Source organism: Phyllostomus discolor, chromosome 2 (assembly GCF_004126475.2).
Source record: "Phyllostomus discolor isolate MPI-MPIP mPhyDis1 chromosome 2, mPhyDis1.pri.v3, whole genome shotgun sequence".
NCBI classification, from domain to species: Eukaryota; Metazoa; Chordata; class Mammalia; order Chiroptera; family Phyllostomidae; genus Phyllostomus; species Phyllostomus discolor.
In genome coordinates this window covers 2,456,714-2,480,908 of record NC_040904.2, presented here as the reverse complement: position 1 = coordinate 2,480,908, position 24,195 = coordinate 2,456,714, and the positions used below count along the sequence as shown (strand labels likewise).

Here is a 24,195-nt window from a genome sequence, read left to right as displayed (position 1 = left end):
GAAAGTTCAAAACAACTTAAGTTCCCATTCTCGTTGGAACAAGAATGAGGTCTGTCCTCGGGCCTTAACCCTCACCACGTTAGCAATTTTAGCAGCTTGGTTCAAGTGACTCCGTTTCCTATGTTCCCTGTCATCACTCTCTCCTCAAGGTCTATGAAAACTATATAACTTGGAAATATGCTTATATTGTAAGCAGATATTCACAAACCATATATAATTTGGTATCCTTTTTTTCTCATGTATGAAGGGAAAAGGCAAGATACCAAATTATATGCAAATTGTGAATCTGTCTATGTAATAAAAATAAACACAAAATAAAGAACTAACATTATTGAGTCCTATTGTGTCAAACAATTATCCTAAATACTTTATGACATATACATTAACTTCCCTATTCTTCCTAACAACCTATAAGGCAGGTGCTGTCATATGTAATGCCCATTTTATAGTGAGGACACGGAAGCACGGAGGAGTTATGTGATTGGGCCAAGGTCCCCAAAAGGACTGGGATTCAAGCCTGGGCAGCTCAGGCTACTGCCTGAGAAACTGCCGGGAGACACCACCACCGAGTACCAACAACAGCTGCCTCTGGTGGTGGGAAAGCGGGCAATCACGTTCCTTCCACTTGTTTGCATTTTTACAAGTTTTTCGTAATGATGAGAAAAACTGCTCTCTAAAAGGATAAATTAATGAATTAATCTGTGCTCCTATAATAGATGTAAGCGGACAAAAACGTGATAATTGGCCACGGCACCCCATTATTGCAGCCAGGTAGCTCTGCGGGCCCATTCTGTCTCATTACAGAAGAGAAAATTAGAGTAAGCTCCACCTAGGGGGAAACGGGTTGAACACAGGTCGTTTTTATGAAGGCTACGGTTGGGTCCAATGTCACACTTGCTCCAACCCCAGTTCTACTTCAGGACTGATTCTCGGGTAATCACTCTACCCAAAGGGCTGCTGTACTCAGGTGAGATGCGGCAGGGTAGGAGGCGGGGAGTGACGAACGGTCAGTCATGTCCCAAGTACGAGGCACGTAGTGTCTGCTTCTGAGGCTGTAAAGTTAGGTTCTTTTTTTTTTTTTTTTTTTTTTTTTAAATACAGCGTGAGGAACTGCACTTGGTACACACTTTGGCGTGGTTGGAAGCAAGGGTAGTAAGGATGCTAATGATGCTAGCGTAGAATGTGACATGGAACACATGCCACCGTATTTGTCTAAATGGAAACTTTAAAGCTAGGGACAATTAATCCATTCTACAGTAACGGGCGCTTAGTTACGCAGGTATTTCTTTTTCAAGTGCTCTCTGAGCCCACCAACCCCACCCCAGCCCGGTAGGTCGCAGCCCCTTCTAAGGACCACAACTCCCAGCCCAGCGGAGGCCCCTGCGCATGCGGCCTGACGACGTACGCCTACATTTCCCAGCGGGCCGAGCGGCTACGCTGACGCACGCGTGCGCCCTCCCACCTCTCTCCCAGCTCCGGTTTGACCTACAGCCGCCCGGGAGAAGATGGCTTCCACGGCAGTGTCCGGGCTCTCCCGGCAGGTGAGACGGGAGGTCCTGAAAGCCAGCGGGAGGATCCCCCCGAGGGTGTCTGTTCGAGACCGCTAGAGCCACGGTGCGCGGCCACAGCTGGGGGAGCGTGGCCGCCCTTCAGGGTCGTGGGGCCCGGCGAATAGGGGCGACGCGAGGAGGCTCGGGCAGCCCCGCATCCGCACCCCGGGCGTCGCGGGCAGGGGCCGCGGGGCTGCGCGCGCCTCACCCGGGCGTCCTGCGAGCACCAGTCCGGGAGTGACAGGCCTGAAGGCCCAGGAGCTGGGGGCCCGGCTTCCCCGGACGGCGACTGAAGGGCACGGCCCGCCCCCGGGTCATCTCCCCTTGCAGGTTGTGCGCAGACCGGTCAGGGGTCACAGGAGTGCTAAGGAGCATTTGTAAAGCACAGCTCACGTTTTTATATGGGAAATGAGACAGAAACGTTGAAATGTTCCGGCCTGGGCTGCTCGGCTAGAAGGGGGTAGAGCTGAGATCCGATTCCACGGAGTCACACGGAAGATAGGAAATTCGTGCTCTTGACACTACGTATCCACATGATGCTTTACCTGGAGGGGGCCTCTGGCAGCTCACGTGACTTTCCCGAGTGTTGCATTTTTGTAATCCTCGCGAGCAGTTCTGGGGTAGAACACTGCGGAGCTGGAGTTGCTTGAAGGTGTCCAGTGCCCCTGTGAGTGTCTTTTAAAAAGAGCAGACTCCAAGCTGCCCCTGCACAGACGGCGCCATCTCCCAGCGCGGGAGCCTGTTCTCACCCCGCACCCCGCTTCGTGCGGGCGCTGGGCTTCATTGCAGACAGCACTTGGGTTCTGAGAACGTTCGCCTCTTGCAAATCGCTACTGGAATCCTCCCGCTTTTTATTAGAGTCCTGCTCAAGGGTGGTAATATAAATGCTAAAAGCCCTTTAAATGTTTTGAAACACATATTTCATCGAAATTAGTGTTTTTACGCTGGCGTGCTGGCCTCAGCCTGTTCTAGCAAAGGAGGAGGGCGCCAGGCAGGCAGACCCCAGGCAACTGGGAGGTTCTCAGCAGGGAGATTCCCTCCCGGAACCTGGGTGATGATACAGAGAAACATGAGAAACTCACCATGTAAAATTCACATTAAAATTTTTTTTTCTTAAAGATAGAAATTCTTCAAGTATTCTCAATTTGACCTGCTTTCCTTTGTTTTCAAGGTGCGATGCTTCAGCACATCGGTGGCCAGGCCGTTCGCCAAGCTTGTGCGGGTAGGTCACCCAAAGCGCGTTGTGTGCGTGGGGCTAGGGGACAGATGGTGTCGAATGCCTGCTGTGTGACAGGCCCCGCGTGGCCTTTAACTAGGAGGATTTCTAGAACCCCAGCACAGCGATGGCAAGTAACTGGTCTTCCCATTTTCAGAAGAGGAAACTGAGGCTCGGGAAGACTTGTCCGAGGTCTTGGAGCTAAATGCCACCCAGAGCCTTAGCCTGTGAGCAGTCCCGCATCAGTAGCGGTGTGCAGGGAAGCCTGCGGCTCCTTGCGAGGAGGAGGCCGAGCAGTGGGCACGCAGTACATCACTAAAGGCCCCGCCGAACCGGTGGGAGACGCCTGCGTGGTGCTGAGATGCACGGAGTGTGCTCGCGTGTGTCTCACAGACACCTGCTTTCGCGGCTCTCACGTGCTCAGAACCGCCTCCGCCAGTGCCCAAACCCTCCCGCACTTGGAGTGCAGACTGACAGGCGCCGCGTGCGAGAGAAGTGGCAGCTCGTCTCAGAGTTACCGCAGTTGATTCTAAATAGTTATACCGAAAGGGACGTGAGACACCACGTTCCCTGAGGCCCCTGCTGTGAGGTGAGGCTGTGGACGCCTAGAGGCTGGCCCGGCCGAGGAGATGCTTCTGGTTAGTTTGAGAACCCCCCTTCAGGATGGCTCTCTGGGCACGTGGGCAGACTGACTGGTGATAAAGGAGATGCATCTTCTAAGTCACAACTGCGTGACTTGGCTCTGGACAGTATAGTACGGTCCTGGCTGATTTCCCTTCTCCTCTCCGCGCCCCACCCTCCTTCAAAGCCGCCCGTCCAGGTGTACGGCATCGAAGGGCGCTACGCCACCGCCCTGTACTCCGCGGCGTCGAAGCAGAACAAGCTGGAGCAAGTGGAGAAGGAGTTGCTGCGAGTAGCGGTAAGCAGCCTCCCCGTTCAGCTCTTCCTCAGTCTCCGCTGTATGTCTTTTCCTTTAGTCGTTCAGCGACGCGGTCCCCAGGGAGGCACCCGCGGAGGACTGCAGAGAAAGAAAGACCCTGTGTTTCTGGAATCACGGTGATAGTACTAGTGCTGGGTGTTACAGTTCTAAGCCTGTTGCGGAATAGGTGCGAAGAGATACGTATAAGGATGTTAATGAACCAAGACTTAGGCTAAGAGAAATAGTAATATGAGTTGGGAACGTAAGAAAATTTGTCAGCCCTAACTGGTGTGGCTCAGTGGACTGAGTGCTGGCCTGAGAACTGAAGGGTCGCCAGTTCAATCCCCAGTCGGGGCACATGCCTGGGTTGTGGGCCAGGTCCTCAGTAGAGGGCACATGAGAGGCAACCACACATTATTTCTCTCCCTCTCTTTCTCCCTCCCTTCCCCTCCCTTTAAAACTAAGTAAATAATATCAAAAAAAGAAAGAAAAATTTTTATCTCAAAAGAGAATTAAGACACCTTTGAAAATCTATGCTTATATTCTAGGCATTTTCAAAGTAGTCTTTAGAAAATACTGTTTGTTTTACTGGGGATTTATTTCCCTTATGAAGCCTCTCCCTGGTTTTAGTTATTATTTTATTCCCAAGACGTGAGGGGACGGGGCCGAGCTGAGCATCCTGGGCGGCAAACTGGTAAAGTGCGTGAGCCCCACACCGATGCCAGTACCAACCGGCAGAAGGAACAGGCAGCCGAGGGGGCCGCAGGGGGAGGGCTCCCCGTTTTAGCATGAGGAGAAGAGGGAACGAACTGGGTGACCAAAGCCCGCACTGGAGCTTGACTAGGGGACTCTCTGCTGTGACCCCACTGGCCTTCGGGGGTGACAGCCCAAGAGCGCAGACGGCGTGGGCGCTATCGGGGAGCCGCGTCTCCCTCCAAGACGGACGCAGGCCGCTCTGGAAGCACCAGAGGTCCCAGGCTGGGCGGGTTCTCTGGGGCCCTGCAGGGGGCAGCCCGAGAGAAGGGGCCCCTCCGGGGGCAGTGCCATCCCAGGTGTGCACGTGAGTGTTAGACCCCCCCCCCGCCTCCCCGTGCCCTCTCGGTGCGTGGAAAGCGAGGCTGCTACCTGTGTGAAGTGCATCACCGTATGCAGCGAACGGGGCCTGTGGGCTGCTTGCTTTTTTTTTATATAATCTCCCTCAAAAAGCAAAAATGAATTTTAAGAAATTTCATAAAGTGCCAGTTTTTTCGAGGAACACGGTGTCCTGCGTAAAACCCCGGCGCGGTGTTTGTCCTTGAAGGCAGAGGAGATCGGCTGGCTGTCAGCCGTTCACCCTGCTCCCAGGGTGCCGGTGCAGTTCGTGGTGTGCGCGGTCCGTGAGAAAGGAAGTGTGTGTGTGTGTGTGTGTGTGTGTGTGGCGGCTGGGGTCACTTACATGCTAAAGAGGTTAAGAAGTTACTTCTCTGGCGCTCACAGCAAATCCTGAAGGACCCCAAGGTGGCCTCCTCGATCATGAACCCCTACATAAAGCGCGCCGTCAAGGTGAAGAGCCTGAAGGACATGACCGCGAAGGAGAAGTTCTCGCCCCTCACGTCCAACCTGATCAGTGAGTGCGGGCCTTCCCCGCGGCCGTCTGAGCGCGCCGCTCTGGGGGTGGGGCCCGCGGGCGAGGCGTGTGGGCGTCACAGGCTCCCCGGGTGAGCGTGCGCACTGAAGGGGGCTGGGGGGCCCTGTGCTGCCGGCCGGGTGGCTCGGCCGGGTGGAGCTTCGCCCTGGGCACCAGACGTGTGGGCGAGGTTCCCAGGCAGGGCGCACGCAGGAGGTGTTCCTCTGTCTCCCTCCCCTCTAAATTCAGTGAACACCCCAGGGTGGAGACTGAAAGGGAGCACGCTGAGGAGCACCACCTGAAGATGCTCAGGTGCAGTCATGCCCCATCTCCCAGTGTTTCAGTCCGAGAGGCAGTGGCTGCGCCTCGCTCCTTGAAGGTGTCTGCATTCTGGTGACCGTTTTTGAATGCGGACCATGTTCGTTCGAGGATTTATAGCTAGACTTTGGAATCTGTGACATAGTAGGAAACTCAGACTGCAAGCTGCAATCAAAGTACCAGACCTTCGAAGAAGAACTAACGCCTCTCCTTCTGAAACCGTTCCAGAAATTTCAAGAAGAGGGAAGACTCCCAAGTTCATTTTACGAGACCAGCATTAGCCTAGTTCCAAAACCCGATAAAGTCACTACAGACAAAGAAAATTACAGGCCAAAATATCTGATAAACATAGATGCTAAAATCCTCAGCGCAGTATAGCAAACCGAATCCAGAAGAGCACACACCGTGATCAGGGGGGTTTATTCCAGGGGTGCAGGGCTGGCGCTGTATCCACGAATCAGTAAATAGGACTCACCACATAAATAACATGAAGGATAAAAACACGATCGTATCAGCAGGTGCAGAAAAGGCATCTGATAACATCCAGCACCCACACATGGTAATCACTGAACACAGTGGGACTAGAGGGGACATACCTCAGTGTAATAGAGGCCGCACGTGACAAACCCACAGCCAGTATCTTGTTCAGTGGGCAAAAGCTACAGTTGTTTCCCTGAAGATCAAGAACAACAGGGCCCTGGCTGGTGTGGCTCAGTGGGTTGAGCACAGGCCTGCGAACCAAAGGGTCACGGGTTCAATTCCTAGTCAGGGCACATGCCTGGGTTGTGGGCCAGGTTGCCAGTGGAGGACGCACAAGAAGCAACTCACACTCCTCTCTTTCACCTTCCTTTCTCCTTTCTCTAAAAATAAATAACATCTTTTTTTAAAAAAAAAAAAAGAGAGAGAGAACACCACAGGGATGCCTGCTTTCACCATTCTTACTCAACACTGTATTGGAAGTTCTGGCCACAGCAGTCAGACGAGAAGAAATCAAAGGCACCCACATTAGAAAGGAAGAAGTAAAACTGTCGTTATTTGTAGGTGACATGATGCTGTATGTAGAGAAGCCTGCATATTCCACCAAAAAAATACTGGAACTGATCAGTTAATTCAGTAAGGTGGTGGGATACAAAATAAACATCCAGAAGTCAGCAGCATCTTTTACCCATCAGTAGTGAACCGTCAGAAAGGGGGACGAGGAAAAGAACCCCGTCTACAGTCACATCACAAAGTGGAACACCCAGGGATAAAGTATCCGGGTGCGGAAGACCTGCGAGTAGACACACCCCGCAGGGGGGCCTGGCGACGGCACAGTGAGGGGAGGCACAGCCCGCGCTCACGGGTGGGGGGAGGGGCCGGAGTGTCGGCGACGGGGCTGTGTGTGGGCGCAGCGCAGTTCTCCAGGCGCCAGCAGCGCATTTCCCACGGCTGCAACACATGCCTCAGAGCTGACTGACGTGGAGCCAGAAAAGACCCCGGTGGCCACCGCAGCCTGGAGGGAGGAGGACAAGTGGGGGCACCGTGCTGCCTGGCGGTACACCGTGCCGCCGTGGACGCAACAGCACGGCACTGGTGTGAAAACGGACACACGGGTCAGGGGACAGAACAGAGAGCCCAGAAGTACACCCACACCTGCACGGTCAGTTCAGGTCTGACAAGGGCGGCAGGACCCTGCGGTGGGACAAAGACAGTCTATTCCGTAGATGGTGCTGGGGGGTCAGATGTGCAAAAATTGAAACGAGACAACTTTCTTCCACCACACACAAGGAGAAACTCAAAATGGATTAAAGACTTAAACTTGGAAGCCGTAAGAAATTCAAGAAGAAAACAGGCAGTAAAATCTTTGGATGTTCTCATAGCGGTATTTTGTCCTTGATACAGTTTCTTGGGCACAGGAAACAAATAATAAGTGGGACGGCATCAGACTAGAAAGGCTCTGTGACATACAAATGATACACGCTGGTCAGAGAGACAAATACCGTGTGGTTTACACATGGGATCTGATGAACTAAAAACCTAGACACAGACTCGCAGAGACCGCACAGACAGCCGCCAGAGGGGAAGGGAACGGGCGGGCGGCTGGGACAGGCGAGTGGGCTAAGCAGGAACACACACGTGTCTGTGTCAGGTCCGTGGGAGCCGCACCCCCCCGCACTGAGGTGCTTCTCGGGGCCGTCTTTGTAAATGCACCGCTCGATGGCTGCGTCTTCTCCGCTCGCGCTCCCCAGGGGCGCTGCGTGGACAGTTCAAGGCCGCTCTGAGTCTGCTCTGGAGGCAGACGCGAGGCCTCGCGAGCGGCGCCCGCCCCCCCCACACCCAGCACGTGCGCCCCGCCCTGAAACGCCCCTGCCTCCCCAGACCTGCTCGCCGAGAACGGCCGTCTGACCAGCACGCCCGCCGTCGTCTCCGCCTTCTCCACCATGATGAGCGTCCACCGCGGAGAGGTGCCGTGCACCGTGACCACCGCGTCCGTAAGTGGGGGTGCTGGGGCGTCCGGGCAGCGCGCTCGGCGGGACCGGAAGGACAGGCAGGCTCACGTCAGGAGGTGGGGGCGGGGCGACTCGCCACTCGGAGGTTGGCCTCCCCTCTGCCAGCTCCCGTGGCCTTGGCCCCCGGGGGCGGGGGGGGGGGGGGCAGCGTGCTTCATCGGTGCGTGTGCCCACGGTGCGTGGGCTGGGGTGAAGGCGCTGGGAAAAAGCGGCCCGAGTCTCACAGTGGTGTGAGTGAGTGTGTGAGCTGACGGAAACTCGAGTTTGGGGTCGTGGTTGGCGGTGAGTGGGCCCTGCGACCCTGTTGACCTGGCGGAGGGGCTGCACCAAGAGCCGCCGCTCCCTGAGCCCGGCCGCGGCTGGGGGGCGGGCAGGCGGGCGGTTCATGCTGCAGACGAGGGTGAGCCCCGGGGGTGCTGTGCAGGTGCCCGTCCTGGGTCACGGGGTGAGGCCGGATGCTGCACACACCTCGCAGCCTCCGAGCACCTTGGGCTCCGCTCCCTCCCGGGGTCCAGCTCTGCTTGTTGCTCGGCCGGGCCCCCTGTGGCCGTCATGCCGTCGGGTGAGGGGGACGGTGTGCGGGCCTCCCAGGGGAGCGTGGGAGAGCCCCTTGGAACCCGGCCTCGTCTGGACCAAGGCTGCTGGCGTGGGAGCGACACTCTGCACCTCCCACAGGGCACCGTTTGGGGGCGTGGTCGCGTCACAGCGTGGACGGCCACGCCCTCTGTCCCCGAGGTGACTCACTGGGGTGAGGCACTCTTCAGTGATTGCACCCACGTGGGTGTTACAGGGTGCTTGTCTGAGTTTTTACACCAGGCAGTACCGGTGCTTGTCTGGGACTCCTCGGGAGTGAGGGTCCAGGGTTTCTGAAGGAACCGCCCCCCGCCCGGTGCCTGAGGGCACAGACCGCAGAAACAGACGGGGTCAGACCCCGCTCTGTCCTCCCTCTCGGGTGGGTCCCTGGGTGGGTCTCGTAGCCGCTGGAACCCCAGCTCTCGCCCAGGTAAAGGGCAGGTGGGAGCGGCCGCCCCCCAGGGTTGACCAGGCGAAGGGGCGGGCTGGGCGCAGCAGGCTGGTGCCTGGCCCCAGGACCAGTCCAGGAGGGGGTGGGCAGGTGGGCCCTCTGACCTGAGTCTTCCCAGGTAACGTCTTGACTGGGCAGATAGGTGTCACCGCCCCGCCCCCTGAGGTCCTGGTAGGACTCCCCAGAGAGAGGGTTTGCTGCCTGGGACTCCTGGGTGAGCAGGCAGGGCTTGTGTTTGGCGGTGAGCAGCCGGGCCTTCAGCCCCCTGGGCATGCTCACATCGCAAGGAGCCAGCTAGGGTGGAGGGGCCGGGGTCGGGCTGCCGGCTCTGTGCTCACGGCCGGAGCCAGCCCACCACCCAGGCTTCCCCAGGGACGGTGTCAGGGCGCGGCGTGTGCTGGGGTGCGCAGTAACCGTGGGTCTTAGAGACGACAGAGCCAAGGAGAATGCTCCTCTGGGCCCAGGGCGCCGTGGGTGCTGGCCTTGCCCACGGGCCGCACAGGAGGGGCCTGCGGGCTCGGGCCACGCGCTGCAGGACTGCGCCCTCTGTCCGCTCGCGTGGCGCAGCCAGCCCCGACCCAGTGCTCGTGCCCGGGTCGTCCGCACAGCCGCGACACCGGCACCCACGCAGGACTGCCTCTGCGGCCCTGGGGGCCTGTCTGGGTGGGGTGGTGCACGCCTGGGCGGCCCTTTCTTTACCGCGGGATGCCTCTGTTCGCTGTATCCGAATTCACAGCGAGGTTCTCCCTGTTCAGCCCTTAGATGAAGCCACTCTCTCCGAGCTGAGAACGGTCCTGAACAGCTTCCTCAGTAAAAACCAGATACTGAAGTTGGAAGTCAAGGTACGTTCTTGCTTGCGTGGTGTGTTTCCTCGGGTTAATCTGACTCTTACCGTGGTGACGAGGCAGGTCTGATGACGTGCTCGTCCGTCAGTGGCGGGGGTTGCGCACGGTCCGTTAAACGGCGGCTGGCGCCCGCCCCCCCCCCCCCCAACCGGGGCCCCTTTCCCTGGACACAGCTGTGCCGTGAACCCACGGAGCCCACCCTCTGTCCCCAGCGCTTCCTTCCTTCCCCTCCACGTGGTGAGGGGTGTGTCCGAGCGTCCCCCCACGCCCGCCGTTCTCTCCCCAGACCGACCCGTCCATCATGGGCGGCATGATCGTGCGCATCGGAGAGAAGTACGTCGACATGTCCGCGAAGACCAAGATCCAGAAGCTGAGCAAGGCCATGCGGGAGGCCTTCTGAGGAGCGGGCGTCCCCGTCGGGGAGGTTCTTCCGCGTGGAGCGGCAATAAAGTGCTTCCCGAGTAGGAGATGCTGTGTTTACTGTTTTTAAAGTGCAAGTACATGGATCCCTGTCTCCGTGTCTTTCCTTCACTTTCAAGAGGACGGCCCTGGGACTAGAGGATCTGGTTGGTGCCGGTGGTTCCAGGAGTTTGAGGAAACTTGTGTCCGGTGGGAAACTGTTAGCGTGGCAGCCTCCTGCGCCCGGCCCTGCTCAGCACTGCCTGTGTGGCCTGCGTGGCCTGTGCCCTCGGCCTCGGGCCCAGAGCCCTGGGGTGGGGTGTGGGGGGGGGTGTCAGGGGAGGGGCGGCAGACCTGGCTGGCCACTGTGGTCCTGCAGTGTGAGCTGCCGGGCCCATCTCGAGTCAGGGGCCCCGACAGTGGCTCTCTGAGCCCAGAGCACGCCGGCCAGTGCCGGCTGCTGCCCCCCGCCCCTCCAGGTGCACCTCTGGCCGGCCCTGCGGTGCCCTGCAGGCCGGGTCCACCCACAGGGTCCGGCCTCTGACAGGGCTGCCAGCGGCCGGTTGGCGCCTGCCGATTACTGCAGCCGGTACCCCCAGCGCGTGCGCTTGCGCCTGGTTTGAGGCCGTCTCCGCCTTGCGCTCCGTGGCGTCCTACTACAGCTTGAGGCAGTAATGTCCCCTCCTAGGGCTTCCGGAGAGATTCTGGCCACAGGCGTCCCCACCCCAGGACCCAGGGACCCACAGTCATTGTACTAACAAGCTCTCGGAGGGGCCGGGCAGGTTGGCGCTGCGCACTTAGCAACGGGGGAGGGTGGGGCTGCAGAGCGGGGTTTCTCACCTGCTGTCCCCACTGCGGACGGCCTGAGCCAAGGAGCGGCGGGGAATGGGGCCCGGACCGGAGACCAGGCCCTCCTCCCCCGGAGCGGCCCTCCAGCAGCAGGGCCACCGGCCTGCCAGCCCCAGCCTCTCCAGCAGGTTGGAGGGGCTGGGAGCCGAGCAAAGTAAATCTTTTTGCCTCTGTGACAATGACAGTCACCCTGAAATTGCCTGAGCACGGCGATTTTCAGTAGGAGCGCCACGGAACTTCAGAACGGGCAACGCCTGGCGATTCAGTCAGGAGCACGGGCCTCTCCCCCCTCAAGCGGTCAGAGGGAAAAGGGCAGCAGCCAGCACAACAACTGCCCGGCAAATGGACCACATTGCGCCTGCTTTTTGTCAGATCCACACAAACTCTGTTTTGTGGCGTGCCGCACGATTTCAGTAATGAGTTCGTGTGTGCCCTGAGATGCACCAGCTGAAAGGAAATTGCGGGCTGAGGAGGGGCCTTGGAGCTCCTCCCCCACCCCCCGGCACAGGTGTGGCCGCGCACCTGGGCTTCCGGAGCAGAGCCTGCCCTCCCAGCTACAGTGCAGCCTCGGCCCCACCTGGCCTGCAGGGACCCGGCTACCAAGTTCCCTCGGCAACCATCGGGAGCCAGGCCCTGCCGAGGTCGCTGTGTCCAGAAGGTTCCGTAAATAGGAGATGGGGCAGACATCGTGCACACATCCCGGGAGGTGGGCCCCACTGCCCTGCTGTCCGACGGGGACACCAGGCGTGGTGACTGAGCCATGACTGCGGGGGCACGTGTGTGAGCCCAGCTGCTTCCAGCCTGCGGAGCCCCCTGCACCTCCTGCCCTCCCCTCCACGGCCTCCCGCCCGGGAGGGATGTGGCCGCACCCGCTGCGCTGCAGCCCAGAGAGGGCAGCCAGGCCCGGAGCTCCATTCCGGGGGGGTCGCCGACGCTGTGGGTCGCTGGCTCAATGGCCTCTCGCTGCCTCAGGGCCCCCGACCCCAAGGACGGACTGAGGAAGCACAGCAGCTGGCACACAGCGAGCCCCCCGGTCTCTCCCACCGCGGTCACCGTCCAGGGCTGTTCAGATGCCCCCCCACCAGCCCCAGGAATGCCCGCTCAGATGCGCTCTCATTGCAGGCCGCCCTGCAGCTCACGCCACCTCGTGAAGCTTCCTCACCGCTGACCGGCGAGGGAGACGTGGGGCCGCCCCAGAGATGCCCGCAGGGTCGCAGGGGCGGGCTGCGGTAGGGTAGGCCCCGTGCCTCCCACTCCCCGGGTTGTGCTGGTGCCACCGTGTCCCTGGCCACCCCGGTCCCAGCCCCCGTCACCACAGCCAACAGGGCAGCTGCTCTGAGGGGCGGCCCGGGTCTCTCCCGCTTGTCCCGGAGATGCTCCCAGCTCTCCCATTCACCCGGCCAGCTGTTCCCTGCGGTCCCCTGCTGTCAGCCTTCCAGAGAGAACAGGGTCCTCCCAAAGCAGCTGGCCCCCCGGGGGGCTGTTCCCCAGACACCCTCCCGGTGTGTGGGCAGCAGGCAGATTCCCCCGAGCCACCCTGGCTGGGTCCCCGGGGGGCTGGGCCGGCGCCCTCGGGCCCCGCATCTGGCACGACACCACCCTCCTTGCTGGCTTCCTCCTCGCAGACCAGCTGTGCAACCACCTGGGGCGACAGCAGAGACAGGCACCAGTTGGGGCCTCTGGGCACTTCCCCAGGAGCCAGGCAGGGCCCCGAGCCAGTCACCCGACCTCCACGAATGGCAGGCCACGCAGCGAGAGGCTGCGCCTCCCTGCGGCGCCCGATGGGGGAGCGGGGGTTGTGTGGCCCTCCCGGCCTGACCTCCCGAGGAGCGGCCTGTGGTCCTTTCAGTGGGGCCCTCACCCTTCTGCCCGGTGCAGGTGGGGTGGCGGGGCCGCAGCAGCCACAGGCCAAGGCGACCGCCAAGCCACCCCAGCCCAGCCCACAGGCCGCTGGACTGCTCACAGGACGGAGGGGCAGGCCTCTCCCGCTGAGCCACGGGGCTAAGCCTCACCTCCCGACGGCCTGAGTCCCCCGGACTCACCTGCCTTCCTGCCAGCGGGGCTCCTGGCTGCCGCGAGCCCGCGCTGCAGGGTCACATGACCCAGCCCTGTCCGCCACCAGCTCCTGAGATGCGTGACGGCCTTCGGGGGAGGAGGGACTCCTATGCCCAAGTCCTTCAAATGAAACTCCACAAGCTCCTGCGCACGTGGACCTGGGAGGAAGGGAGGAGCCGTGCCCAACAACAGCGCCTCCAGTGGTCGCCGGAGGCGGAGGCGGGCCCGGGACAGCGATTGCCTCCGGCGCGCTCCCACCGAGGGCGGACGTCAGAGCCCCGGAGACCTGTACCCTCTCGGCATTGTTTAGACCAATGACGGTCAGCTCGGGGACATTCCGACAACGGGGCACTGTGCGGTCCGTGAAATAGGTGTGTGTTCGAGACACGTGCACCTGGTCTTCCACAACTTGACTCTGTGTAAATGTGTATCATCTATATACAGAGAGGGATCTGGTTTAAAAGAGAGCCATCAAAGACAAGTGAGACGATCTGTGATCAGGTCACTGAGCCGGGCCCACGCTGGGGCGTGCTCGGTGCGCGTCGGCTGCTAAGCAACACGGGGCCCTGGGATGTGCGCGCTCAGAGCGCCGCCGGAGGGGGGCGCCCGAGTGCCCGCGCTGATCTCCGCGCGGAAGAGTGTCTCCAGGGAGCGGCGTTATTTTCTTTGTATTTTCCTGTGCTTGCTGGGTTTTCTGCGTCAACAAAGATGGCTTCTGTAATTAGAGGGGGAAAAGTGAATATTCTGGAACAAGATAGTGCCTTGACTGTGCCGGCTCCTCATGTTGCTTAACTAGGCGTCACCCCAGGTTTCCACGGGCGGCCCCTTCGCAGCGCACCCAGCGGTGCTGGGACCTCATCGATCTCAGAACTGGGCGTTGTCTGGGGAAGTAACTTACTGTTTTCTTTGTTTTTAATGACATGTATTTTTTAAACTTCAAATAACAACCAAGAAAAACAAAGACTTGTATGTTTGTCTAAAACGAGCCCTGACCGGTGTGGCTCAGAGGGTTGGGCATCATCCTGCAAACTGAAGGTCGCGGGTTCGGTTCCCGTTCAGGGCACACGCCTGGGTTGCGGGTTCGGTTCCCAGTCAGGGGGTGTGAGGCAACCAATCGATGTGTCTCTTCCACATCAGTGATTCTCTCCCTCCCTTTCTCCCTCCCTTCCCCTCTCTCTAAAAATGAATATATAAAATCACTTTTTAAAAATGGGGCCCAAAAAGGCAAGGACATGTTGTTTTAGGGTCAGTTTTTTAAAATGTACTATAATAATTCAACTAGGGTCCAAACCAACCTTGTAAAGGACTTGATCTTATTTAGATAAGACAGTGATGATAAGGAGGAACTACCTTAAAAGCAGAAGGGAGAAAATGCCCTTATCCATGAAAACTGAGGTAACTACATTCAGCGCTGGGCTGGCTCTCGGGGGGGCCCAGAGTTGAAAGTAGGGGTGTGAACCTGCTGCGTTGTGTGTGTTGACAGCTTCTTGGCGGAAGAGGCCGGAACGGCCCTTCAGAATGTCTGTGAACCACCCTGGCCCTGCCCCTCCCCCTGCCCCGGCCCCTGCCCCCGCCGCCCCTGGCGTGTCTCTGGCCACACAACACGGAGTTCCTCCAGTTCCCGGAAGGGCTGGGAACCGGGGATCGGTGTCTGCTTTGTGCTAACCAACCTCTGTCTGACGGAGGAGGCAAGGGAGAGTGGAGAGGGTAGTTGGTTTGGGTTTTTAAGTTTGCTTTTGCATGGTTTTCCTTCCGCAGCTGCAGCCTGCACTGTTGACCCAGGAAGGAGGTCGGGCGGAAAGAACCCGAAATAATCCACCGCCCAAGGGTTGGCTTTTCTCATTTTATTCGTGAGCTATGCGGGTGCAAACCGTACAGGTCGGAGCGGCCGGGGAGCCGTTGGGAAGAGACCGTTCTTTTCAGGTGACAGTGCGCAGGAACAGCGACCTGTACCGACACCACTACCAGCTTGAAGGAAGGGAGAAACGAAACACAGAGATACATGGTGTGAGTCGGGAGAGCTTAACATTTCGTACAGAATAAGGTGCCAGAGAAACACTCAAACAGCAAAGCTAACCCCAGCTCCTTTTAAACAAACAAACAGAAGAAGCAGCAGCCTAATGTCCGGGCCCTGCTTCCTCCAGCTGGAGACAAACACCTAGCTCCACAGCGTGTGACAGTGTCCAGCAATGTTCAGAACCCCGCTGACCACACGGATCAGAGGTGTCGTCTCCCTCTGACGGAAAAGTAAACAGTACCGTTACTTGGCAACAGAAGTATATTACAACCAACAGGCTATGGGTGGGGGCGGGAGCTGAGTCCTACCCCTGGGCAGGGCTGGGGGCAGGGGAGTGCCACGCAGCCAGGCCTGTGACCCAGCTGTCCCTGCAGACACAGGGACTCATGTCGGGATTGACACATTCTCTCCCTAATTGGGGGGGCTTGCAGACACTGCTGGCTTGTCCTGTCCCGGACTTGTTGGGACAGCCAGGGCCCGGGGGCAGCTGACTGCCTGACTCATTGCAGGGGGCGGGGGCAGGTGGGCACGGGGCTAAGGAAGAAGGGCCTGGACCTGCTGGGGGGGACCACACAGCACACCTGTCCTGCTGTCCCAGAGGCTGTCCCGAGACCGCCTTCCCAGGCTGCACATGAGGACATCTCCAAACAACTCCGTCTTTGGGAACAGAGCCGGCTACACCCACAGCTCCTCCCGGTGATGTGCAGATCCCTCGGGTGACGACAGACTCCAGGAAGCTTCTGGAAACCGCAGACCCCACGCCTCCCCTGTCCGGAAGCCCCTGGGGCTCTGGCACTCGCCAGCTTCGGCCCTCGCAGGACGACTTCCGCTGCGGGGCGGCAGCGCGAAGCGGCGTGCAGCTGGTGGACAGAAATGTGGGGAGCCCAGTGCTCACGCTCCCTGCGTGGCCTCTGAAACCATCGGCCCTACACGACCCGCTAACAGTGACCCGCAGCGGAGCCCCTCCCCCTCCACCGGGGGCCTGGCTGCTTCACCTGCTACGAGGGGCTCCACCTCGGGCTGCGGCCCCTGGGGTGACCCCAAACGCCCCTCTCCAGGGGTTAGCCACTGAGTCTCATGGGGTTTAGCATTGCCCACCCCCCGTTGGTGACCTGCAGGGACACTTCTGATGGCCCAGCCTAGAAGGTCTGGGCCCCATCGGCCGCCTGGACTTCTGACCCTTTCTGGGGGAGGGGAGCGGGAAGGGCGGGGCTGCCCCGTGAGGCCGGGTGCACCCCAGGACAGCCTCTCCCAGGGGCCCCAGCCTTGCCCCCTGGCCACCGGGCTGCACGGCAGCGGGGACGCCCAGGGGCTCTCGGTGACACCCAGACAGCAAAGGGACACACCGGTCCGTCCAGAAAGGGCACAGGAAAGTGACCGGAAAGCAGATCACCTGGGTAACCGATGAAGCATTCTCTGCTCCCGGAATAGGTTTTAAATTCTTTCTATAGCTTTATGCACTTAAATTAGATACCTAAAATACTCTCATATACATACAGAAAAATAAACTCTCAATGAAAAACCACGCGTTACGATCGATAACAAGTTGTTAAATATTTTTGACTACAGAATCTGTTAGCTTCCGCCAGAGGTGCCGGCACAGCCTCTGGCGCACCGTCTGTCCGTGCACAGTCCTGGGCAGCCCCGTGGACGCGCAGCCCGGGGCTCACGGACCACCGTTCAAGGAGCCCGACTTTCTCACTTTGCGTGGTGGGATTCCACGTTGTCCGTAGCTGGAGACCGCACGAAACACAGGAGCCAGAGTGGAGGGCTGACTATCCTACACAGGACATGTCTGCATACGTGTGCGTACGCCAGGGCCGGCGGTGCGGCTCAGGCGGTGCCACAGGACCCGCGAGCGCGCACTTGTCTGTCCACGCACGGCTGTGACGGGGGGAGGGGCGAGGGGGCCGGGAAGGCACAGGCTTCCGCTGGCTGGGGCTTCCGAGGACAAATCCGCAGCTGGTGTCACAGTTCAAAGACACTGGGGCTCCTGGCAACGGATATTTTAAACGCAGGTGTAAAAACAAGATCCCCAAAGACCTGGTGAGAGCGTCTGGGTTCTGACCGTGAATACTGAGCAGGTGCCGTCAGAGGGCGCTGCTTGCTGCAGTACACACCACATGCCGGTCCGCGGGAGCGAAGGCTGCCGCACTGTTCGTTAAATGCCCCTGGGAAACGGCTCTGGAACGTTCCGCAGCTCAGCACGGTGCATCACACTACACGCAGCAACAAAGCTCTCGTTCGCCACTTTGTTCAAGGTGACACGAGTCTGCATGGGCTGAGTCTGCAGTTTCTGCTCAACGTTCTCCTTTGTTACTTAATGAACGTCGTAATCCCAGACAGAGTCGAGGAGCAGAGAAAGGATTATTGCTCTGCGTGTGTAGAACCGAGACCGATTTGCAAAGGTTTCGGAGCGCCCGGCCCAGCGGCGACAGAAAGCTGTGGGAGCAGCCGGTGGGGGGCGGGGGGCGGGGGCCAGCGCCACCATCGCCTGCCGCGGAGCTGCGTTTTGCTGGAACGTGGCGCCCCCACACGGTGCGTTCCGGCCTCTCTCCTGGCACCACCCTCTTCAAACGCCATAGATGGGACCCTGTGGGGGGACCCAGCTGGGGCGGCACCGCCTCTCAGAAGCAGGTGCCCCAGACACCTGTGGTCCACTGGGCCCAGCAGGACGGGGGTAGCCGGCTCCACGCTCTACCTCTCCAGCGTCCAGCCCCCGGGGAAGCGGCGCTGAGACCCTCCCACCCACACCCCCACCCCCACCCCGGCTCCTGGACACTCATTTTGAAGGAGGGGGCCGGGAAAGCCTGCCTGTCCCATCAGGAAAGGAGAGGGAAGCCCCAGAGGACGAGGAAAGACCGAAAGGAGGGGCTCTACTTCAAGTCAGCGGACCCCACGCTCGGAGCTCAGAGGCCTCCCGGCGCCCGTGGGCCCCGCGCTGGGAGCCCGGGCGACAGGGGGCTCCCTCTCCGGCCGGGGGCGCACCTGTCAGCCAGGGGCCCGGGTCTCGTGCCCTCTGGCTGGTCCACGCCGTCCGTGCCTTTGCGAAGGGCAAGCAGGCAGCTGGGAAATCCTATCGGCCGGCTCCCACAGACCCCGCCAGGGAGACCTCAGAGAGTCGGAACGTCCGGTGAACCCCGCCTGCTCCGAGAACCGACCGAAAATACGGCGCGCGACCAGGCCCGGCCACGCAGCGGGAGACCTCCCGGTCTCAGGGGACCTGGGGCTCAGAGGGCCACACCGGCTGCAGGTCTCCGCTGTCACCGCCTGGACACTCTTCATAACTGTGCACAGGGGACCTCGCGCTGTCATCGCCCTGGGTCCACCAGTCACGCAGCAGGCCCCGAGCGTGGCCACAGCAGGGCCAGGCCGGCCTGCTTCCCTGCTCAGCACAGGGGTCCCCCACGTGGAGCCGGCATCCCGGGATGGGTGGGCGGGGCCCGCAGGCTTCCAGGGCGAGCTCGCCCCCTGGTGGCGGCCGCGAGAAGCCAGCCTCGCTGGCGCCCCGCCGGTCTGCCTGGTCCCTCCCTGCATCCAGACCCTTCGCCAAACACCCTCGCCGCTCTGTCCAGACACAGAAACGGGAGGAAACAGGGACGGGGCAGAAGGGGAGAAACGCCCGGGGCACAGTTTTAGAAACAGCTGCACGGGAATGTTATTTTTTTAATGATAAAAGTACAAACCCAGGGTCCCTAGGAGGAGAAAAGTGCGCATTTCTACCACCGCATAAAAAGAACCCCTGGGCCCCGGCTGGTGTGCCTCAGTGGATTGAGCGCAGGCTGCGAACCAAAGTGTTGCAGGTTCGATTCCCAGTCAGGGCACATGCCTGGGTTGCAGGCCATGGCCCCCAGCGACCGCACATTGATGTTTCTCTCTCTCTCTCTTCCTCCCTTCCCTCTCTAAAAATAAATAAAGAAAATCTTAAAAAAAAAAAAAAAAAAAAAGAACCCCCGGGTCCTGGTGCAGGCTCAGGGATGTCAGAGAAATGCTCGGGCTTCCGAGGCCGCCAGAGAGGCCCGCGCTGAGCATGGTTTTCCCGGGGCCTTAACCCCAAAGCGACTCCCACTCTGCAGGCGGGAGAACCAATACTGGCTGGTGTGGGAGGTGGCCCAGGACCCTCTAAAAACAACTCACCAGACCCCTGGCCTGCAGCAGGGCCAGAAGCATGGCAGCCGCACACAGTGTGACCACATACGGTGTGACCGCACAGTGTGACCATCAGGTGGGAAGTGAGTGTTGCCAGTTCCCAGGTGCAGGGCAGGTGTGTGTGTGGGGGGAGTGGAATAAAGAGGGAGGAACTGACTGGACCCGGTGTCCCTGCAGTCAGTCTTTGGAGGTGGGATGAATTGTAACAAGCCTTCGGGGCGATTTAAATGACTTACAGTTAGATCTCCAACAAGTCAGCGAACGCCAGAAAGGCAGGCCGGCCTCACCACCTCACACGCAGCCCCCAGCTGGCGGCCTGGCCCAGGACGGCGTTGGGTGGGTGGGTGGGTAGAGGAGTGGGGGGTGTCCAGAAGGAACACCGCCGTCAGCCCGACTGGCCGGATGGCGGACTGAGAGGAACCCGGAGACGAGGGTCCCCAGTGGCCCCTCCGGGCTCACCGCCGCTGAGACCGGGGCTGTCAGCTGCTTCCGCCCCTTCCGGTGGGGCGGGGGTCTTGGGCTGTCGGGTGCAGACCCTGACCCCTGAAAAGACCCGGCTCTGGCCCTCAGTTCAGTCTGATGACCTGCAAATAGCTACTGGACCTGAGACCAGGCGGGGGGAGGAAATGGGGGTTCTAGAACTTTCCTCGGTCTGCGAGGCACTACGTGAGGGGCCCACAGAGCACGGCCGGGTTCAGTGTGGGCAGCAGACGGCCGGGGGGGGGGGGGGGTGGCGCAGACAGGGAGGTGCTGCTGTGACCAGACGCCTCTGGGGCGCTCGGACCGCCGCCGAAGCGGCCTCCCCCGTGAGCAGAACAAGACCATCCAGGCCCACGGCCTCTCTCTGGCGAGGGAGGCCTCAAGCTCGCCGAGCGCCGGCCTGCACAGTGAGCAGACCCACCGCCCTGTGTCCAGGAGCCCCTCTCCGAGGGCCCCAGGTGGGAGGGAGCCGGACGTAAAGGAGAGGAGAGGACAGGAAAGGGAAACCCACCTGCTGCTTCCCCTGGAAACTCCTGAGACGGCCATCCCCCCGAAACAAACTCCTTCTTGTGAATCGAAAAGGCCCAGCAGGCCGGAAGGACACACTCTGGAGCAGACAGAGACGGGACGTGTCCCCCTCGCACCAGGTGTGGTGCGGGCAAACTCCAAGGTGCCTTCCCCTGACCCCAGGGAGAACCAGTGGCACCGCCCCCGCCCCTGCCCCCCTCAGCCCCACTGATCCAGGCCTCCCCACTCCGCTCCAAGTGCCGCAGCTCCTGCAGCAGCTCCGTATGCGCCCTAGCCAGCCCTGGGCGGACGGCCCGCATGCCTGGCCTCCGACGGCGGCACACATGCCATGGGGGCGCCAGCTCCTCCCCTCCCGCCTCACTGCCCTCAGAAGACACCTGAGGTTTGGGGGCCGGGTCACCAAGACCAGACGCGATGCTGGTGGTCCACGTGCCCCCTTCTGATGCTGAGTTGTTCAAAAGGCAAAGAAGGAAAACGCCCTTTTTCACGTGAGTGCTCTTCGGGGGCACAGCCCTCTCCTCCGGCGTCAGGGCGCAGGACATGGGGTCCCAGCAGGGGGACCAGGAACCTGGCCCTGCTCTGTTGAGGGCCCCTCCCCTAGGGTCGACCTGCCTGGACCCGACAACCCAGTCTCCAGTAGGTGATGCTGCCTACCTGTGTGCCAGGAGACCTGTGTGCCAGGGGACGGCGTCCACCAGAAACCACCCCCCCCAGCTGTCCCAGAAGCTGGGGACGCGGGCTGCCCCTTGGGGTGCCACAGCCCAGAGAGGAGGGGGTGGGCAGGGCTGGCCAGGGCTCTGGGGGCAGGAGGCCAGGATGCAGAGAACTGGGGAAGCCCTGGCCTAAGAAAGCAAACACCCGGGTGACAGAGTCCTCATGGGCGAGGGACGTCTCACCACTGTGAACCCCTGCACAGGCAGCTGACGGGGCAGGAGAGGGGAACGGTTGGTCCAAGAGTGCGAGGCTCCATGCCTCGCCCACCTCCCTCTCTCCCCCGACACACACACACTGCGAGTCACACCCGGTCTGGGGGCCCCTGGCCCAGCGCCGCCCCCTGCAGGCCGTCTCTGGAGGCTCAGTCCAGTCGCTCGGGGAACAAGACTCACGAGTCACCTTTTGTGCAAAACTCATTCCAGTGACGGGACTCTGCAGGCACCGACCTCACGCAACTAACAGGACGACAGACGCCTGCCCCTCCCCCCCCCCGTGCACCCCGTCCCCCCACGTGGACAGCGGCGCCTTGCGCTCACACGCAGAGCAGGTCAAGGAAGAGGAGGAGGGGCAGAGGAATGGTGGGTGACCCAGGGCCGCCGCAGTGACACGTGCAAAGCTCTTTCCTGCCAGAGTGACGGGACCTTCGTAAACACAGCGAACAAGCTGCACCGGTTATAGAAACCGGAGCGCGTGAGGGGTGCGTCTATGTATAGGTTTAGTTTAAAAGCTTCGTAACAACGAGGAAAACGTAAACGTAAGGTGTCTTCCCGTGTGTTCTGCTGTGCAGTGGTACCAAGTGCAGGCCTGTGTCCGAGCGGAGAGTCCCTGACTACAGGGCACATCGACCCGCTTGTTCCAAAATATACTTGTGTCTGCTGTGCTCCATACAAACCTCTACGCTACCTTCAATAAATAAATAATAAAGGGTGCTTTTTTAAGTATGAAATGTAAACTTTGTTGCCCTTCCCAGCACACACACTTGAAAGCCCGCGGCAGCCCCGAGGGGGCCCATCCGGGACTCCTGCTGCTCCCAGCGAGGCGGGGGCTCCCCCACTCGGCCGACGCACATTCCCACGGGGGTCGCGCCACCCCAGCTCTGGCGCAAGGACCCGCCACCGACGAACGCACCGCCCGAGTGGGAAAGCTGGCCTCCGGGGCCCAGGGCACGTGCAGTGAGCATCTCCCGACCCCAGCACGTAACACGTGAGCCAATGTGACCACGTGCCTCACCAGCCAATCAACTTACTATCTCATGAACCAGCCTGTCTCCAGGCAGTTAAGGGTGGGGGGGGGCGTGGATGGGAATCAAAGAACTGAAACCAAACAGCTGACACACCTGGTCGCACACTCCCGAGGGGCCCCAAGCACGCAGGCCCTGTTTCTGAGAGGACAGCAAGGTCACAGCACCTGGGGAGGCCTCCGGTCTTCCTCCCGGGCCAGGGGCTGCAGGCGCGTAGGGTGGGACGCGCCACTCGATGGAGTTCCTTCGCACCCCACCCACTTCCAGATCGCCCCTTCCTCCCCACGCCTCGGGGACGCCTGTTCAGGGACGCACCAGAGACAGCCCCTGAAGTTCCCGCCACAGTCGGGACCCGGCGTGTTCGAGCGAGAAGAGGCTCCGAGCTGGGCGCCTGTGACAGCTTCTATCAGGACACGCCACAGGCCCTCGGGCCGACGGAGGGTTTCTCACCTGGGCCGGCAACTGGGCCCGTGGCATGGCCTGCCAGGGAGGGGCCTTGGGGACGTGCCCCAGCACAGAGTGACTCCGCAGGTGGCAGGTGTCCTCACCACCTCCCCAGGCCGCTGGGAATCAGAACCAGTCACCCGATCGTAGCCAGCGGCAGTTTTCATTGACATCCATCAACACAAGACCCCGAGGGGCCTGGACCCTTCCCTGGACTAGCCCTGCAGCGAGCAGCCCAGTGTCTCAGGGGAGAGCGTGTGTGTCCCCAACCAGACCCAGGACAGCATTTCAAACACGGTCCCGGGGGCGGGGGGCGGGGATGGGGGGCGGGGTGTGAGATTGTGCAGCAAACACGGAGCCACCACGATGTTTTGGGAACACACCCAGGACTGGGCCGAGGGGCCGACGGGGCTGGGGGCGGTAGGACATAGGAGGGTTACAGAATTCTCCAGAAATACAGCCACTGTGTTTATAAATTATTTGACAGTAACCAGAACCGTGCCTCGGGCCCGGGGACGGGGGCCTGGCTCCCCAGCAAACCGCGCTGGGGGCCGTCAGATGCCAGAGTCCCCAACACCCGTCAGGGACTGCGGCGAAGACAGGGGCAGACAGTTTCGTTTCATCACAGGGGAGACTGTTTCGGGGGACGGATTGTCGAGAAACTCCTAGCGTCGTCAGGGGCCTTTCTTCGCTGTCCCGCCGCCCTGGGGCTCACCCCAACGGAGGTCTCAGAAAGGCGATGCCACGCCCGGCAGGCGCCCGCCAGCCCGGGGCGTGGGGACCCCGGGCGCTGGTGCTGGGCGGCCCCCTAGGGCTCGTCAAAGAGCTGAAGGTCCAGGCGGACCACAATCTCCCCCGTGGGGACCTCGTGCAGCAGGAGACACTTGGTCACCGGGCCCTTGGAGCCCTGGTCCTTCTTGATGTCGGCCACGCGGATCTCCGTCCGACCCAGGAAATCTGGAAGGAGAAGGAACAGGCCGGCTCAGAGCGAGGACCCCTCCTCCTCCAGGCCCGTGCAGGGCAGGCCCAGGAACCCCCCGGGGGGCGGTTCTGCGGTCCCTTCCTCGGAGCGGGAGGCGGGCCAGTCTGCAGGGGTCATGAGCCGGAGAAAGGTGTGGGTGGCCTGTGATTCTGAGAACCCTCGCTCTGCCCCCACGCAACACTCATCAGAGGTGAGTTTAAAGCTTACGGCCTCCGTTCCACTCGCGGATGGTTACTAGGCGCGGAAAACGGGGAGCGAAAAGGAAAGGACACCGGGTGGTGCAAAGGGGGGTCCGGAAGGGGCTCAAATGCAGACGGTGCCTTCCTCCCCCACTAGGGGGCCCCACCGCGCCGGCAAGCTGCCTGGTGTCA

General features: G+C 60.7%; 2 protein-coding genes across 4 annotated transcripts in view; one reads left to right on the top strand and one right to left on the bottom strand.

Moving 5' to 3' along the window:
* Positions 1-1,399: 1,399 nt before the first annotated feature.
* On the top strand, positions 1,400-24,195 carry ATP5PO (ATP synthase peripheral stalk subunit OSCP). Its single transcript, XM_028503956.2, has 9 exons — positions 1,400-1,541; positions 2,722-2,772; positions 3,575-3,685; positions 5,162-5,291; positions 7,968-8,080; positions 9,878-9,964; positions 10,254-10,382; positions 15,492-15,498; positions 24,183-24,195. The coding sequence occupies exons 1-7, from the start codon at positions 1,506-1,508 to the stop codon at positions 10,365-10,367; spliced, it is 642 nt and encodes a 213-aa protein (XP_028359757.1). The 5' UTR covers positions 1,400-1,505; the 3' UTR covers positions 10,368-10,382; positions 15,492-15,498; positions 24,183-24,195.
* ITSN1 (intersectin 1) overlaps positions 23,306-24,195 on the bottom strand; it is a 176,565-nt gene continuing 175,675 nt past the window's right edge. The window contains exon 39 of one of the 3 annotated variants that reach the window (XM_028503921.2): positions 23,306-23,799. In XM_028503921.2, coding sequence (XP_028359722.1) covers positions 23,651-23,799 — 149 coding nt within the window. In that variant the 3' untranslated portion in view covers positions 23,306-23,650. The remainder of the gene's footprint in view (positions 23,800-24,195) is intronic. The other 2 variants (XM_036017208.1, XM_028503920.2) reach the window with 2 other exon arrangements.

Bases quoted from the DNA above. Each gene is read 5' to 3' on its own strand.
- ATP5PO (XM_028503956.2), top strand. From the start codon at position 1,506: ATGGCTTCCACGGCAGTGTCCGGGCTCTCCCGGCAG. The intron at 5,292-7,967 runs GTGAGTGCGGGC...CTGCCTCCCCAG, and splicing joins CCTCACGTCCAACCTGATCA to ACCTGCTCGCCGAGAACGGC. The intron at 8,081-9,877 runs GTAAGTGGGGGT...CTCCCTGTTCAG, and splicing joins GCACCGTGACCACCGCGTCC to CCCTTAGATGAAGCCACTCT.